Here is a 17,139-nt window from a genome sequence, read left to right as displayed (position 1 = left end):
GTTAGTTTGATTTTTCCTTCAAACCAAAAACCAAAACACGAAAATTCAGGCTGCTTTTTCGTCTAAAAATTCAGGCTGCTTTTTCGTCTAAAATAACAGTAAATTTTGAACTCATACCATGCCACCACAAATCACAACTTTGTAGAGGTTTGCTATATCATTCAAAAAGTACTGCACAGGGAATCATCATTGTGCTCACCCTTCTTGTTTATTTGTCCTAAACAGCCAGTGCATATCACTGGATTGGATTGGATTGTACTTTATTGTCCCGAAGGGATACGAGACATCCATACAAAATACTTTCACACCTTTAACACGCATTCAAAACAGTGAAGTGTGCTTCCACTCTATTACAAATAGGTCAGTAAAAACAGTCTGTAGAACTGATCAAATCAACAGCTATTTAAGTTAAAGTGCTATGCATTGCTTACTTAACTGATATATTAGTAAATCATAATTTTTAGGGTCTCAGCCGGCATGTAATGTCTACTCACGTTCTTATCTTTTGCCTCCCTCCGACCCTCCCAGATCCCAGTGTATGGGACTACTTTATGCATGATTAATTGATATGGACGAAAATCTAAATATGAAGCCCTAAACTAGTGCTGGGCGGTATACCGGTTCATACCGAATACCGGTGATTTTTTTTTTATGATATGAATTTTTCATACACCCCAATACCGGTGAGTGTGTAGCGTACAAAACGTTGAGAACACAGAGCGGCGGAACGTCGCGCCGCGCGACATTGTTTGAGAGGTGGACTGTTTTGCAGTTGTACCAAACAAGCTGCATGCCTGGGTAGAGCTCATGGATGTAGGTTGAGCTCAGCCCATGGACGTATTATATTAACGGCTCGTATTATATTAACGGCTGAGCTGGTGAATAACATGCACGGAGAAAATGTCACAGCCACAGAGGAACTACTTCGGCTTTTTAAAAAATCTCACGCTGATCAAACAACCATCTGTAAATGTTTTTTTTTTACTTAACCGAGTCCCCCCCACCCCCCCACCACCACCACCAGATGGTTTAACCCAATCTGGCATTTGCCGGCATCGCCTGTCAATCAAACAACGGAGTCGGGGTTCAGGGGGTTGACATGAAGCAGCAGCGCTGCTAAACCACGGAGGGATAAGTGATTAAAAAAAAAAAAAAGGCGAAACCAGCGCCGGTAAAATCCCGACATTTGCGTCCACGAGTTGCAGCCCATTCGAGCCATCGTGTTTTGTTTTTTTTTTCTGTGGGGAGAAGTTAGCAAACAGTGGCATGTCGGTGAGCCTCCTGACTGCTTCATGAGGAAACTTTATGAATTCAGGTTGGTGTTACATGAGATTTTAAACGACAGCATCAAAGTGATCAACTTCATAAAGTCAAGGCCACTAATGCAGGTGTGTTTCACTGCCTCAGTTAACACAGACAGAGAGAAGTCCTCTGGCTCTCAACCTGTTGTTATGATCTGAAGCCACACCTCTGATTGAGCACAGTCCCCCCATGCCACCGTGTTGCAGGACACAGACTGACTTGCAAAGCAGTAGCCAGGCCTACTGCATGGGCTTTTTTTGTGTGTGAAGTGTTTATTTGATGTCATGAATTCATTTTGAGAACAGATATTTATTAGATAGCATTTTAGATTGATGATTATTCTCACGTGCAAAAATCTATAATCAAGTTGATTATTTTTTTAGTCTGTATTAAATTAATAAAGGCTTCTGTATTTTGACTGCAACAGTCAGGCATTCTGATTCCTTCACCTCATTACAGTTATGAGTGCCACTGCCACCTCTTTGTGAACAGCAGCATTTTGTGGGACCATTCAAACCCGTGTTAATACTAGTCTGGATACTAATTTTTATTTACTGCAGTAATTATTCTCTAAATTATTAGAAAATGAGGTTAACACCCAGTCATGCATGAAAAAAAAAATACCGTCAAATACCGTGAAACCGATATAATTATGAAAAATACCGTGATATAAATTTTTGGTCATACCGCCCAGCTCTACCCTAAACCAACTGATCATGTTTTTACAATGCCAGTTATGCTGGTAAATGGTTCTAAAAATATGTGAATTTTATCTAAAATGTGAAGAATGTGAAGTCTGAAAACACATTTGTTCAATTTTGAATAATTTAAGGTATTTTATTTGGGGGGTCCATTCATGTTTTTCAGAAATTGGGGGACATGTCCCCCCCGTCCCCCCCGGGATCTGCACCCCTGGTCCTGATGTCTCAGCTATATCCAGCCTCAAGAAGGCGAGATGACTCCTTGTCCCATCACTTTCAGGAGTTGTAGGTCTAATTGGTAGACGAGGGGAATCACCTCCGCTGCGCGTAATGACAGCTCCTCGCCGGTGAAACACAATAAGCTATAATACCAGTTACCACTCCAACTCCTGGAAGTGGTTGGACAAGAAGTCCTCTTCCCCTCCTGCGTCTGGGTGTAGCCGAGTTGGTTAACACATTGAAATTTGCAACAGGAATAAGTGACAGAACTACACATGTAGCTATCTTAAAAAAGAAGCAGCACCAAATGCCAAATAAATCAGAATCGGGCACTCGTAAAAGTAGAGGGACGGCCCAGAATCCAGACCAACTGGACAGAGAGCCGTGAGGAAGATGAACTGATGAACGATAAGCTTGGTCGCTAATGTGTACAAATAAACAGCTGTGAACATGTATCCATATGCTCAAAACACAACATTTAGAAAATGGAAGAAAAAGAAGATTTTATAGGCTATTTATACAGTCTATGGCCATAATTAAATTCACTGGGCTTTTGTTCCGATGACACTTCCGGTCATCGACGTTAATATGTTGTTTAAGATCAAAAACGAAAAGACAATTAAAACTTACAGGTATTGATATTTGATTTTGGTTTCCTTGTTTTTTCGTTTTAAAACCAAAAGCCAATGAACGGGAATAAAAAGCCAGAATTTTCGTTTTTTTTGGTTTTTGGTTTGAAACCACATAACTTACTTTAGTTTTCTGACAGTTCGGTTTAAAGGAAAAATCAAACCATCGACACGTAGCTACACAGACCCACAGACCCACGTCCCTCAGTCCTACCTGAGCTCCACAGCAGCAGCAGCAGCAGCAGCAGCAGCTGGTGATCGACGTCTGTCTTCATCTCCGTCTCCTCTCTAACTGTTGGACTCGTCCTCTCCTTGTCTGGGTTACACCCCGCCTACTTCCGACAATAGACTTCCATTCATCGTAATAGCGGGGTTTTCTATTTTTTCTAAAGACCCCGCTATTCCGAAAAGGCTATTGGGGGAACGCCCATCGCTACTTTGTGACAAGCTCTTCCATTGATAAGAGCATGCAGCTTTCTCTCTGTCTCTCTCTCTCTCTCTCTCTCAGAAACACACAGAAATGCACATCTCACACACACACGCGGCCCAGAATATCACCATATTCAGTCAGAGAGCCAGAAAGGAGCCAGATCATGTCAGATCGCGCACAACCATCATAAATGCTGATCAAGATGTGTAAACTGATAATCAAAGCCCCCCCCCCCCCCCCCCCCCCCCCCCCAGAGAAATTTTGCTTTGGGTTCAGGCAATGAAGAAAGGAGTTGGTTAAGTTTAGTAAAAAGACCAGGTAGAGGCTGGACAGGCTGGAAGCAGAATGAGCCTTATATGTCATTAAAGGGATAGTTCACCCTAGAATGATATTTCGCTCATTATCTACTCACCCTCATGTGGACTAAGGGCTGGAAGAAGTTTCAGATTCCTCCGTGGCTTCTCTGAGTTACAGGGGGTCTCGGCGTAGCAGTGCATGTCCATATAACGGTTGCAAAGGGACACCGGAGCTCTTCGTAAAAAAACACACACCAAAAAACATCCAAATACCTCCATGCTGCTCGTATGTAATGTCCGTCTTGTGCTGAAGCCCCAAATTGCGTAATTGTCCCGAAAAAAATTAAATAAGTCTATATTTTAAGCTTGTTTGTAGCGGAAGCTTCTCGAAGCTCCTCTTCCTGGTCCGTCCAAATCTCGCGTGATTCGCAGTAACCGCACTGACGCATACTGACGCCGGCGCAAATCACGCGAGATTTGGACGGACCAGGAAGAGGAGCTTCGAGAAGCTTCCGCTACAAACAAGCTTAAAATATAGACTTATTTAATTTTTTTCGGGACAATTACGCAATTTGGGGCTTCAGCACAAGACGGACATTACATACGAGCATCATGGAGGTATTTGGATGTTTTTTGGTGTGTGTTTTTTTACGAAGAGCTCCGGTGTCCCTTTGCAACCGTTATATGGACATGCACTGCTACTCCAAGACCCCCTGTAACTCAGAGAAGCCACGGAGGAATCTGAAACTTCTTCCAGCCCTTAGTCAACATGAGGGGGAGTAGATCATGAGCGAAATATCATTCTAGGGTGAACTATCCCTTTAATATGAAGTGCTTGTTTTGCAGTTAATTATGCACATGATCCGTTTGATCCCAGAAAGGAAAAAAGGATCAATGCGCAGCCTCCGAATATTGTTATTGTAAAAATATTAAAAAATAACAACTATTATAGCTAATTTAACAGGACACAGACAGACCATCATGGACGAATCCAGTCCAGAGAAAGAAACCTGACAGGTGGACAAACAAAGTCTGGTTGTTGATTTAAACAAACATGAGTTTATTAAACAAAACCTGAGAGAAATGAGACGAACAAAACATGAATGTAACATTAGTTCAAATCAGTTTCAGTGTCAGTGTTAATTACACAGTTTCTGTTTGAAGGAATGTTTTTTCCACTTTTAGACTCAAACTTATTCTGAACTTTTAACACAGTCTTTCCAAAAACAAAACAAAACAAATCAACAAAAAAAGAAGTGGTGTAGCTGCCGTGGTCCGTCTGAATCCACCTGCTTCAGGTGTGGACGTCACCGCGCCTCCTTGGCCTGCAGCTCTCGGACGACGAGGATGCGTGTGAGCATGGCGTCCATGGTGGCGTGGTCCAGCGGCGTGGAGGAGAACCACAGCCGGCTGCTGGGAGAGCAGCGGCGCTCCGGCTGCAGGTGGAACAGGTCGGAGCGCCGCCTCACCCACTCCGGGCTGGAGAGGAGACAGAGGAGAGTCCTGGTCAGGCTGTCGTATCCAGCTGCTGCTGTGTGTCCTGTCTTACGTGTCTGGACGCCCCTAGTCTCTTGGTGATGACAGATGAGACTACACAGATATCACCATGGTAACATGGTAGATGATAAATAACCTTATCCACCGCTCCATGGATTCATTTCTCCGGTAGGACGTCCGGTGGACACGGCCCCTTTGCATACAGTACAGGCCAAAAGTTTGGACACACTCAATGCATTTCCTTTATTTTCATGACTATTTACATTGTAGATTCTCACTGAAATTCCACTAATGAACCCTGACAAGGCTTCACACTGACACCTGTGAAGTGAAAACCATGTTCAGGTCAGGTTCACCTCTTGAAGCTCATCAAGAGAAGCCAAGAGTGTGCAAAGCAGTGATCAGAGCAAAGGGGGGGGGGGGGGGGGGGGGGGGGGGGGGCTACTCTGAAGAAACTAGAACTGGTGGGGGCAGAGATAGAGGAGGAGGAGGAAGAAGGAGAGGAAGAAGAAAAGAAGAAAGAGAAGACAAAGAAGAAAAGACGTGTTTTCAGTTATTTCACACTCTTTTTGTTAATTCCACATGTGTTCATTCATAGTTTTGGTGCCTTCAGTGAGAATAAAGGAAGCACATTGAATGAGAAGGTGTGTCCCAACTTTTGGCCTGTACTGTAAATGTAAAGAGAATGTATTCTATGAAATGTCAGAAGAGGTATTTTTTTCACAACACCCTTGACGCAGTCAGACGGCACCCCAGTGTGCCGCGGCACCCACTTTGAGAAAGGCTGCTCTATAGAAGTGATTGCTGTCTGAAGATAGAACTATTTCAGACTTATAGTAACACAAATATGCCGCTTACTTCTGCTTTAACATTGATAACTAAAATAAATAAATAAAAATGGTTAAAAAACAAACAAACAGTAAATATCAGCACAAGCTGCCTGTGATGACACGAGGACACACACACACACACTCACCACTTGGAGAGGTAGAACTTGTAGAATCGGACCGGGCAGCGTAGAGGGTTCTCCGTGTTCTCCATCATCTGCAGGACGTTCGCTCTGTTCTGATGTTTCCTTCGTCTTTTAGCTGGAACGCCGTCTCTATCTGACAAACACACACACACACACACACACACAGAACATTGAACTACAGGGCAACTCTGCATCACAAACACATCCGGTATGAGAAGCTCTGTAGATTTGTCCTTGGATGTCCTTTTCTTACTCATCACTGCACAATGTCCACTAGACTCAACTGGCCAACATTGAACATGAGAAGACACATGCACTGGTTACAGCTGATATACAAATGCATTTATTTTAATTACCCATCCTATCTACAGCAGTATCTTATACCATATACAACAAGTTATCATATTAGACATTCATCACAGCCATTTTTTTCTGTTCCCAATGTCATTAAATCATTTGGTAGAAGAGCTTTTATGTTTAAAGCACCTGCAGATTGGAACAACCTTCCTGCTAATATCAGATCCAGTTCCTCTCTTGGTATTTTCAAGCTCTGTCTTCTCATCTCATGGTGACCTGTTCCTGTTTTCACTGAAGACGCATTTCTGATTTGTTGATCTGTTACTAATCATTATATACTGTCATTTTAGTCCCAGTGTTGACCTTTGTGGCCCTACTATGGTTGTTTTGTTTTGTCCCAATGTAGTTACAATAACTGTGGTTTGTCCTTGTTTGTACTATTGTTTTTGTCTTTTGGTTTGTTTGTTTTGTTTGTTTATTTGTCTGTTTGTTTTTCTATATTGTTGAGAACATGTTTGTCTGTTGAATCTATGTTTGTCTATATGTTTGGACCCCCTCGAAAACGAGATGTTACATCTCAAGGGGTTTTATCCAAATAAACAAATTTCAATCAAGCTGTGAGCAGCTGAACTGAACCGGAGCGTCTCTGGTACCTGTCTCGGCCTCGGAGATGCAGTCGGGCCGGTAGAAGCGTAGGAACGTGGTCTTGGTCTTGGTCTTGGTCTTGGTCTTGGTCTTGGTCGTGGTCTTGGTCTTGGTGTCGTCGGCCGTGGATCTGGCTCGGCGGGCGACGTGGGCGAAGGACAGCTGGCGGTGCTGCTCCACCGTGGTGAAGCCGAAGTATTTACAGCAGAAGAACAGCAGCGTGTTGAGGAGGACGATGGGGGAGTACGCCCCCAGCTGCTTACAGTCCCACAGGAAGTCCTCCTCCACCCGGGAGTGGATGTAGCCTGGAGAGGGACAGAGACAACCGGTCCATCAGAGACAGGAAATATTACACTTCATTTCATTTTTCATTTTATTGTTTATTTGACGAGGACAATGCACAATTAAACAATGTAAATGTGCCAGATTTAGCTTAGAGCTCATTTCCATCCATAGTCATCACATTTAAAGACTGACAGACATAGTACCATACAAAAAAACAACTATATAATGTTTTTTCTCTGATATTTAAAAATGTATTTACTACTATATATTTAAATACTGGTTAAATACTTATTGGTTCTGGTCCTTTTCTGGTTTAGTTTTGCTTTTATGTTTGTTTTCTTGCTTGCTTGTTTGTTTGGTTGTTTGCTTGTTTGTTTTTTCATATTGTAACAATGTTGGGTAGCTTTACTTTTTTTTGTTTGTTTGTTTGTTTGTTTTTTGTTTTTTCCCCTCCTTGAACCGCCACCTTACCGTGGTGGAGGGGTTTGAGCACCCGAATGATCCTAGGAGCTATGTTGTCTAGGGCTGACCTCCAATAGTCGACTATTCGACGATTCGATTCGGAGAGGTCTGATTCGACTATGAACCTCGTAGTCGAATCGTCGGAAAATGTTGTTATGTAACCAAGACCGTACCATTCTGACTATATGGGGGTGCCCACGCGGCTGAGCATCAATTGTTACATAGAATGTCTTTTTTTTCGTTATATAAAAGCCTATTTTGATACAAAATCTGTGCCTACTTTATGTTAATAAAGAGTTGAAAATGATGTGTGCGTTTAAACGGTAGTCTTAGCTTCTTACTACGTATTAATAAATCACACACAGTCGCACAGTCCAAATGAGCGGAGGTGAGCAGCAGCACACTACAGGAGTCAGGACCGTTAGCATTTACGGATTTATTGGCTCACAATGGCTACTAAAAAGTCATCAAAAGTGTGGGAGTATTTTGAAAAGGTTAAAGATGACCCAAAGAAAGTTAAGTGCCAAGTTGTGTCAGCAGCTTCTTTCGTATCACACGACGACAACCAACATGGCGTATCATTTGAAACGGGTAAGGCTTGTTAACTTTACAAAAAAAAAAAAAAAACAGTTCTACCACTCTTTTGTCAATACAGGCATAAAACCCCATATTATTATTATATTATATCATTTTTCTGACAGGTACACCCGCAGTGTCATGACGACAGCTCAGCCAGCACGTCTGCATCAGCGGTGGCCCCGAGATTAACGCAAAAAAAACTTGATTTGAGACCACCACTTTCAGAAAAGAGAAAAAAGGAAATTACTGAAAAGATTGCGGAGTTTGTTGCACTTGATATGAGGCCGGTGCGCATTGTTGAGGGTGAGGGATTTAAAGAACGCTTGCGCACACTTGAGCCAGGCTACACTGCCCCTACAAGAGCTACAGTGATGGATGTCGTGCACACAAAATATCAATCGACACGGTCAGAGATATACAAGGCAATACAGGACTGTGAAGCTGTCAGTTTCACAACTGATATCTGGACCTCGCTTCAGATGGAGGCTTATGTCACAGTCACATCACATTTCATCACCGGAGACTGGAGAGTTTCGTTTTAGAAACAAAAAAAATGGAGGACAGTCACACAGCCGATCACATTGCACGAGAACTGACGGAGATCATTTGCGAGTGGGACATTCCAAGTACCAAGATCGTTTCTGTGGTGCATGACAACGCAGCAAACATGGTTGCGTGCACCAACCAGTTGGTCCAGCAGCCCTCCTGGGGAAATATGAAAGGGGTGCGCTGCACGGGCCACACATTACAACTTTGCATAAACAACGCTCTGAAAGCTCATTTGCCGCACTGTTGCTGCTGCAAGGCGCTTGGTTTCTCATTTCAAAAAAAGCGCAAAGGCTACCACAGCACTTCAAGATGAACAGAAACAACAGAATGTTCCTCAGCATAAACTGGTGCAGGATGTTGTGACCCGCTGGAACTCTGTTTATTTGATGCTCGATCGCTTGATAGAACAGAAGGGGCCAGTTTCAGCCGTGCTCACAGATGAGAGTGTGAGCAAACGGTCCGGTCGTGACCTGGAGCTATCCACATCACAGTGGCGCACAGCAGAGGACATTGTCGCTGTTCTTAAACCAATGATCACTCTGACAGAGCTTTTGTCCCAAGAAAATAATGCATCCCTATCTATTTTGTCGATAATGTTTGTGTCGATAATGTTTGCTATTGTGTGATGTGACTGAATAAAGAATTTCAAATCAAATCAAATCAAATCAAGGGGAAGACAGAAAGAAGAAGAAGAATACAAGAAAAAACAAAAAGAGGTGGTGCGTGGCGCAGTGGTTAAAAAAGCGGCCGCCCCATGTAGAGGCTACAGTCCTCAACGCAGGCGTCCCCGGTTCGAATCCCGTTTTCGGGCAGACTTTTCCTGCATGCCCCCCCCCCCTTTCCTGTCTATCTCCACTGTGGCTATCAAATAAAGGCAAAAAGCCAAAAAATATATAAAATATATATATATATATATATATATATATATATATATATATGTATATATATATAATATAAAAAAAGAGGAGAAAAGGAAATTAAGAAATGGAGGAAGACGAAGAAAAATGTATGAAATAAATAAGAAGAAAGAGGAACAAGAAAAAACAATAGAAAGTAAAAAAAGAAAAATGAAAAGGTAGAAGAGTAAGACAAATAAAGATTGAGAAGAAGAAAGAAAGAAAGAATAAAGATAAGACAGAAAAGTAAAAGGAGAATAGTTATTGTCCACTTCAAAGAATAAAAGGAAAAACAAAAGGAGGAGAAGATGGAAATAAAGAAATAGAGAAAGAAGAGGAAAAGAGGGAGGAGAAAGAAAGAAAGAAAGAAAGAAAGAAAGAAAGAAAGAAAGAAAGAAAGAAAGAAAGGATGATGGCTCACCTCTGGCTGTGACAGATGTTTTGAGGATCTTGGTGAACTCGGTGGAGAACGAGTTGTAGACGACGTCACTGAAGATGTTTTCCATCCGACCGTTCTGAAACAAGAACTGGAGAGAAACGACAAGAACCGTGTTGATACATCCCAGTGTTTTACTACGTAGTTACTGTGGGTTGTTAACAAAGGTTGTTATCAAAGTGAATACATTTTTATTAAGTCTTCATTTAATACTTTATTGTACTTTACTTGTTTATTTGGGTGGGACAGTGCACATTAATGAACATATAAAAACATGTAAATGTGCCGGATTATAGCAACCTTGCTAATTTCCATCCCAAAACATAAAAACAATACAGTGACAGTGAAAATAGTATTATAAACGACATAACAATGCACAAAATAACGAAATAAAACATTGACATTTTGACAACACTTCCATGGGTAGGGGGACCAAAAGAGTTTCTGAGAGATAAAGTGCAAAAGTGCTAATAGAATCAGTGAATAGTTGTTCAAAATTAAAATATACCAGATCTATCTGGATCTACGACCTATTGATCAGGGGGAATTATTAAAAGGTTTCAGCTTTTCAGGTCTTTACATCAATGGTCATGTGATGCTGCTCAGCTAATCATGGCAACTCAAGTGAGTGAGTGAAACAAAAAGAGATGGGAGTATGGAAAGATAAAGAAAAGAAAAAGTGAAACTATAAGTCACAGGTTTTCTCCATATTTCTAAATCAACCACTGTGTTTTTCAAAATAAAGTTCCAGGTTTATTGCAGCCCTTTTTAATTAAACACACAGGTGTTATATACAGTATGTGTGTTATGTGCTACCTGCTGGATGCTGAGCAGCAGGTAGAACAGGTTGTCCGGTGAGTACGGTTCTCCGTCCGGTTGTTTCACCTCGTGGACGAAGCGACCGAGTCCGAGGCTCAGATCGGCGGCGGAGCAGAGGAGGAGGTCGTCCTTCAGCCGCACGGAGAGCGCTGCCGGATCAAACCAGAGAGGACACGCTGTCAGAGAGAGACGACGTGTCGTGTTGCTCAACCTACATTCAATTAGAGGTTGACCTTTGACCTTTTCAATAAAAAATATCATTGATTCATTATTGTGTTCATTATTCATTACTGTGTCTGGATCAGTGATATTTGGTCCTAGAAAACCAGAGAACATGACACCTGTTTCTCAAACTGTTTGAACCATTAGCTATTAGGCATGTAGCTAATCATAAATAAAGCATCATTATAAAGTTTTGACTCTTAAAGGGATAGTTCACCCAAAATTCAAATTTCACTCATTATCTCCTCCCCCTCATGTGGACTAAGGGCTGGGAGAAGTTTCAGAGTCCTCCGTGGCTTCTCTGAGTTACAGCGGGGCTCCGTGTAGCACTGTTTGTCCATATAACGGTTGAGAACGGAGCTCACTTTTCTTCGTCCAAAAAGACACACCAAAAAACATCCAAATACCTCCATAGTGCTCGTATGTAATGTTCGTCTTGTATTGAAGCCCCGACATGAGAAATTGTTCCGAAAAAAATTAAATAAGTCTATGTATGAGTTTTGGTGATTTTAGAGTCAAGCCAGGACTTTGTCGGGGCGCGCTCGTTGTCCTCTGCATCTTTTTCCCACAGAGAGCGAACCGAATCAACCAAAACTAAACATTCAAAACCACAGATTCAAAACTAAACAGAACAATAAAACAAGATCCAACATCCTCTGACCTCATCTTTGGGGACCGCTCTCACGCTTTGTCACTTGTTAGACCCATAATACCCACTTCTTTTACAACGTCACTTTTGAGCCCATGTGTTACACGCTTCTCTAATTTTGTCACTTGTTGCACCCATTTTACACACTTCTCTGTGTCACTTATTGCAGTGGTTCTCAAACTTTTTTTTACATCAAGGACCCCTAAAATGACACATAGTAGACCACAGACCCCACTGGACAAAATTTGGAAGCACAAAATAGCACAAAGTATGAAGGACTAGTTGAAGTCTGCAAAAAGGCGGAAAGTGGGGAGAATAAAAATAAGTACAAAGATTAGAATAACAATAGTTATGCTTTCAGCATTCACCCTAACTAGGTACGTCACAGGTACGTCAACACTTTTTGTTTGCCTAGGAGTAGGGGCTTTCTTCCTACCTGTTGCATCTAACTGCCAATATACAATGTTATAAGCAGATGCAAAGCATTTATACCAGATCATGTCATTATAAAATGTTTTATAATGACATATTAGTGCTTATAATTGCAATTTTAGTGTAATCAGCAGATTACAATGTATCATAAACATGACTATAACGCATTATAAACATGGGATTCATAGCTGCTAAACTACTCTAGCACTTTAACTCAAATAAAAACCTTGACTGATCACTGACTTGACATTGACCAAAGTAATTTAAGGTTTAGAAAACCTGCTCTAAGCACCGACTCTTAATGACTTTATAAATAATTCATGAATACACATTTTGTACAGTTTACTAGCAGACAAAGCAGCCAGCAGGTGCAAACCAAACACTCAACATTTACATCAATAGTAATAAGCTGGTTAGAATATATTGTGTATATTAAAAATAAATAAATTCACATCACAAACATGAGATATCAACTAGAACACAGTTTATTTCTCTTGCTGAACAAGCACATTACATTTTGTAAATAAAAAAGAAAAGAAAAAAGAAAACGGTCTGCCACAGTCGACTGGAAATAAAAAGTTAATACCACAGAAGCCCCCCCCCCCCCCCCCCCCCCCCCAAACAGGGTCAATGGCAAGAGGCTTTTTTCTTGAGCGCTGCGATCTTGTTCTTTACGTGGAACTTGACGGCTCTCCAGTCACGATCTTTTAATGCTTCCGGGTTTTCGTTGATGCAGGCAACACAGTCTATTTTTCCCGGCAGTATAAAATTCTTAATGAATTTTTTGCTCATGCTTCGTAGGACGGCTGAATTTTCTTCTTTGGTCCAAGCCTTCCTTGTTGGGCGGCGGCCTACATGAAAAATGAGAACCGTTTAAGTCATTTCTATCCATCTACATGTGACTGACTTACAGTACTTTTTAAAAAACTTTTATTCTATTGGGCATTTTAACCAAGTGGTTTACTTTGAAGTGGACTACAGTATAACTGAGATTTACTTTCTAACTTTTATTCTATTGTGCACTTTATTCCATTGTACACTTTTCAGTCCTGCTATAGTAGATATTGCTGCTATAAATAAGCATATTGTAATGTAACATCACCTGTACACTACTTAAAAAAAAAAAAAAAAAAAAAAGTAGATATCTTTGCCTGGGCCCTTTCTTTCTTCTTACTACATCCGCCATATCCCTCGAGCATATTTAGGCTAAGTTAGTCACTGTAGGAATAGCCTGATGCATTACCTATAAAAGTTACAGATACCCAACGACACATACCTGACGTGCCCTCTGTCTCGCCGTGCTCTCCTCCCCCGGTATCGCCGGCTACTTTTCCCCCCGTCTTGTCTTCTCGTTGCACCTCTTCCTTGTCAGGCGTCAGTGTTGGTACAGACTCTGTGGGATGAAGCAAAATGAAACATATACGGTAAGTGAATCTGTTTTGTTAACGCAAGTGTTAAATAAATAGCACGACTATATTGTGATAAATTGCTATATAGTGTGTTTGTTCAGGCGTCTCCATATCTTTGCAGCTCTTTAGTAAACCAAAATTCATTTGTTTTCAGGTCGGGACACCAATTTTATCCAATCAGGAGAGAGAAATCAGACAAGATACGGGATAAACAGGTGAAATTTAAAGTGATAACACAAAGAAAAAATCAAACTTGGGACACTATAAAATTAAAGCTGAGGGGGTTGTAGGGGTTGTAGTTGATAAATGGGTTCTCTTTTCTGGCTCGTGACCCCATTGTGACATCACAAATTTCTGGCGACCCCACCGTCAATCAAGAAGCGCCAGCTCAGGTATTTTTTATATGCAGCATTTTACAATACAATACAATACAATGCAATACAATACAATACAATACAAAAAATCTTTATTGTCCACCATAGTGGAAAATTGCCTTTGCCATTTTATTTGAACTCGATTTATATGCGGGAAAGTGAAAGTATGAAATACAGTTGTTTAAGATAATGTGTGATGTTTTCAATCATAATTTTAAAAAGAATAATAATTAGATTAAAAAAAAAATCGTATCAGTTATGAGACATTTCAGCCGACCCCATTTGAATTCCAGGCAACCCCACGTGGGGTCCCGACCCCAAGGTTGAAAAACACTGCATTACTGATTTCTAAAAGTATGGATTTTAAAGGGATAGTTCACCCAAAATTCAAATTTCACTCATTATCTACTCAACCTCATGTGGACTAAGGGCTGGGAGAAGTTTCAGAGTCCTCCGTGGCTTCTAACTGGGCGATATTAACGGCAACGCTCCTCTTTTTCTCAGCTTTTCTCAGACAGGAGGGAGGGGGGAGCCCCGTCCGTCAGAGGAGAGGAGAGGCATTGTAATGAATGTAATGAAACAATAGCAACACATTAGACACTGAAATTGCACAACTCAGAGTTAGCTTTTTATTTAATTAAAAAAAACAACAACATCTGTTATAAGTCCTTTTGATTATAATAAAAATACAATAATGGAACAATAATGGAAAAAAAAAAGCTGGGCGGCACTGTTGCTGTGTTGAATATGATGTCATATTTTCCTGGGTATTGGTATTGAGTTTGAAATGTTAGTATTGTGACAATCCTACAACTCTGTGAAGACACATTTGGCCACAACAAACACCAAAACAGCCAGAAACAATAAAAATGCAGGAGAATATGTGAAAATGTCTTGTACAAATTGAAGAGAGAAATTGAAATTATTTTCATTTCATAATCAGTTGTGTTACGTTCTGTATGACCACTTTTGGAGAATAATCAACACGTATGAGGGAGGGGGTACTTAGGGGGGAACCACTGCTCTATAGCAATGATTGCCATCACATTAACCTGTTTAGAAAAATGGTTAGGGGGTTAGGGTTAGCACTATTAAATGTACACTATTCCAAAAGGCTAAATATTTTTTGTAAATGATGCACATTCCTATAAAAGTTTATTTAAAGGGATAGTTCAACATTTTGGCAAATTGGGCCATTGCCATAATCCCTATAGTCATAGCAGTAGGTTTGTTACCTTTAATCGTCGGTGCAAGCTATTTTTAGAACGGCGGAGCAGAGCCGTGAGCTGCTCAGAGCTACGCTACGGAGGCTCATAGGATTTCTTGGTTTCCCTCAACAAACTCATCAAATGCACAATCCAACAACTCCACAACGCTCTGGTGGACAAGTTGTGAGCTGCACATTCACCACGCTATGAGATAATGACGGAACATTACGAGACTGCTTGCCGAAAAACTGCCCCAAACGGGAACGCGCATCAGCGTTTTTGCATTAATTTAATGGGCCAATTTGCCAAATTGTTGAACTATCCCTTTAAGAGAATGCATAAACAAATGGGTCATGCAGAGAAATGCTGTGTACATACCATCTGGGGAGATGTCTATCTCGTCAAGGCTCATCCCTACATAGTCTCCAATCCGCCCCTGCTGCTTAGCAAGTAGGAGCTTGCTGACTTTGGCAATATGAAGGGTGTCCAGCTTGCGCTTGTAGAAGTTCCCATGGATCCTAATATCGTGGCCGAGGTACCTTGCCAACTGATCACGGTCTGCGTCTTTGAGATTCAGTGCACTCGATAATGTTGCAATTTGTTTCCGCAGCTCTGTGGAGCGAAGGGCTTCAGGGTTTTTGGCACCACATTCATCTGAATATTTCCGAATGCAATCAGAACCTCGGAGATAGGTGTCTTTTTCTGGACATGCAAACAAGTAGATGTTGTTTTTTTTAACGGCACACTCCTGTCGTTTATTGCACAGCAGTTCAAGTGCTTTTTCAGTCTGTGCAGTTAGTAGTACAGGAACACCTCGGCGAAGCTTTCCTGGCAGTTCAATCCGAGTGAAATGTGAGAACATGCTCATCTCGTTGGCTGCGAGGTGCTGTTTGACTTCTTCAATAGGCACCGATTTCCTCCTTGTCTGAAAGAACTTCAACTCCATCTTGGAGACTTCACCTTCCCTTCGGCGGTTGAACAGTATTACTTTTGTCAGAGTAGCCTCACACAGCCGTTTCCAGTTAGCGGTTGAAGCCACCTCTTTCAACTCCTTGATGCCTTGGGTTACCTCTTTATCTAGATGAGCATGAAGAAGTCTAACATCATCTGTAAATGGTAAGAGCTTGGGAGCATTCAATTTGGCCTTCCTGCCATGACCTGCCATGTACTCTACCCAGCGACTATAATAAATAGTGGAAAATGCATGGTATCGTTCTGCTTCTGCATGATCCAAGTTCTGCAGTGCTTTGGCTCTTAAGTACTTTGCCACGTTGTTCAATCCAGCACCCAATTTGAAATGAAGACTTGGAATTTTGGACTTTGATGTTGTTTCGTCAAAACCGACAACGTGACGTGCAACTTTAATGGTCTCCTTGAAATTCTCAGGGCTCACTAGATCTTGGATTGTCTTCATAGTTGTTGTCCCTCTCGCTGCCTTTATCATCCTACCAAGATACCTCAGCTGTTGTGTGACAGGCATCTTAATGCCAACTGTGTCAGTACTACTAGCCATGATCTTGTTCATTAAATGGCAGCCAAATTCCCTGATCGTTGGATCAGTTTTGACAATACCAGTGACATCATCTTGATTCATGCTCTTGGTCAGATCTTCAAACGTTTTAGGTGTGCCTGACGTTTTAGAAAACGTCTTCTGTGCCCCTTCTTCGGATGGTCGTTGATCACAATTTTTAAGATGTTGATACAACCGTTTCCTTAGAAAAAGGCCAAAGCAGTGGGCACAGTGCACATAATCTTTCTCCGAACTGTGTATTCTGGGTCGCTTCTTTGCGATGAGGCTCCCTTGTCCACTCTTGAGTACAGATTCATTAT

General features: G+C 41.4%; 2 protein-coding genes across 2 annotated transcripts in view; both read right to left on the bottom strand.

The window, feature by feature from the left end:
- Window positions 1–3,088, bottom strand: part of LOC310993826 (scavenger receptor cysteine-rich type 1 protein M130-like) — a gene marked incomplete at its 3' end in the record, with an annotated part of 32,491 nt that extends 29,403 nt beyond the window's left edge. Inside the window, exon 1 of the mRNA XM_083982306.1 lies at window positions 3,066–3,088. The remainder of the gene's footprint in view (window positions 1–3,065) is intronic.
- Window positions 3,089–4,747: 1,659 nt separating this feature from the next.
- Window positions 4,748–17,139, bottom strand: part of LOC310993825 (uncharacterized protein) — a 79,396-nt gene continuing 67,004 nt past the window's right edge. Inside the window, exons 43-47 of the mRNA XM_083982305.1 lie at window positions 11,013–11,164; window positions 10,182–10,287; window positions 6,998–7,294; window positions 6,051–6,180; window positions 4,748–5,056 (exon numbers count right to left, since the gene is read on the bottom strand). Of these exons, the coding sequence (XP_083838431.1) occupies window positions 4,885–5,056; window positions 6,051–6,180; window positions 6,998–7,294; window positions 10,182–10,287; window positions 11,013–11,164 (857 nt within the window). The 3' untranslated portion in view covers window positions 4,748–4,884. The remainder of the gene's footprint in view (window positions 5,057–6,050; window positions 6,181–6,997; window positions 7,295–10,181; window positions 10,288–11,012; window positions 11,165–17,139) is intronic.

Source organism: Trachurus trachurus, assembly GCF_905171665.1.
Source record: "Trachurus trachurus genome assembly, chromosome: 11".
Taxonomy (NCBI): domain Eukaryota; kingdom Metazoa; phylum Chordata; class Actinopteri; order Carangiformes; family Carangidae; genus Trachurus; species Trachurus trachurus.
The sequence above is the reverse complement of the archived record's forward strand: the minus strand, read 5'-3'. Positions and strand labels throughout refer to the sequence as shown.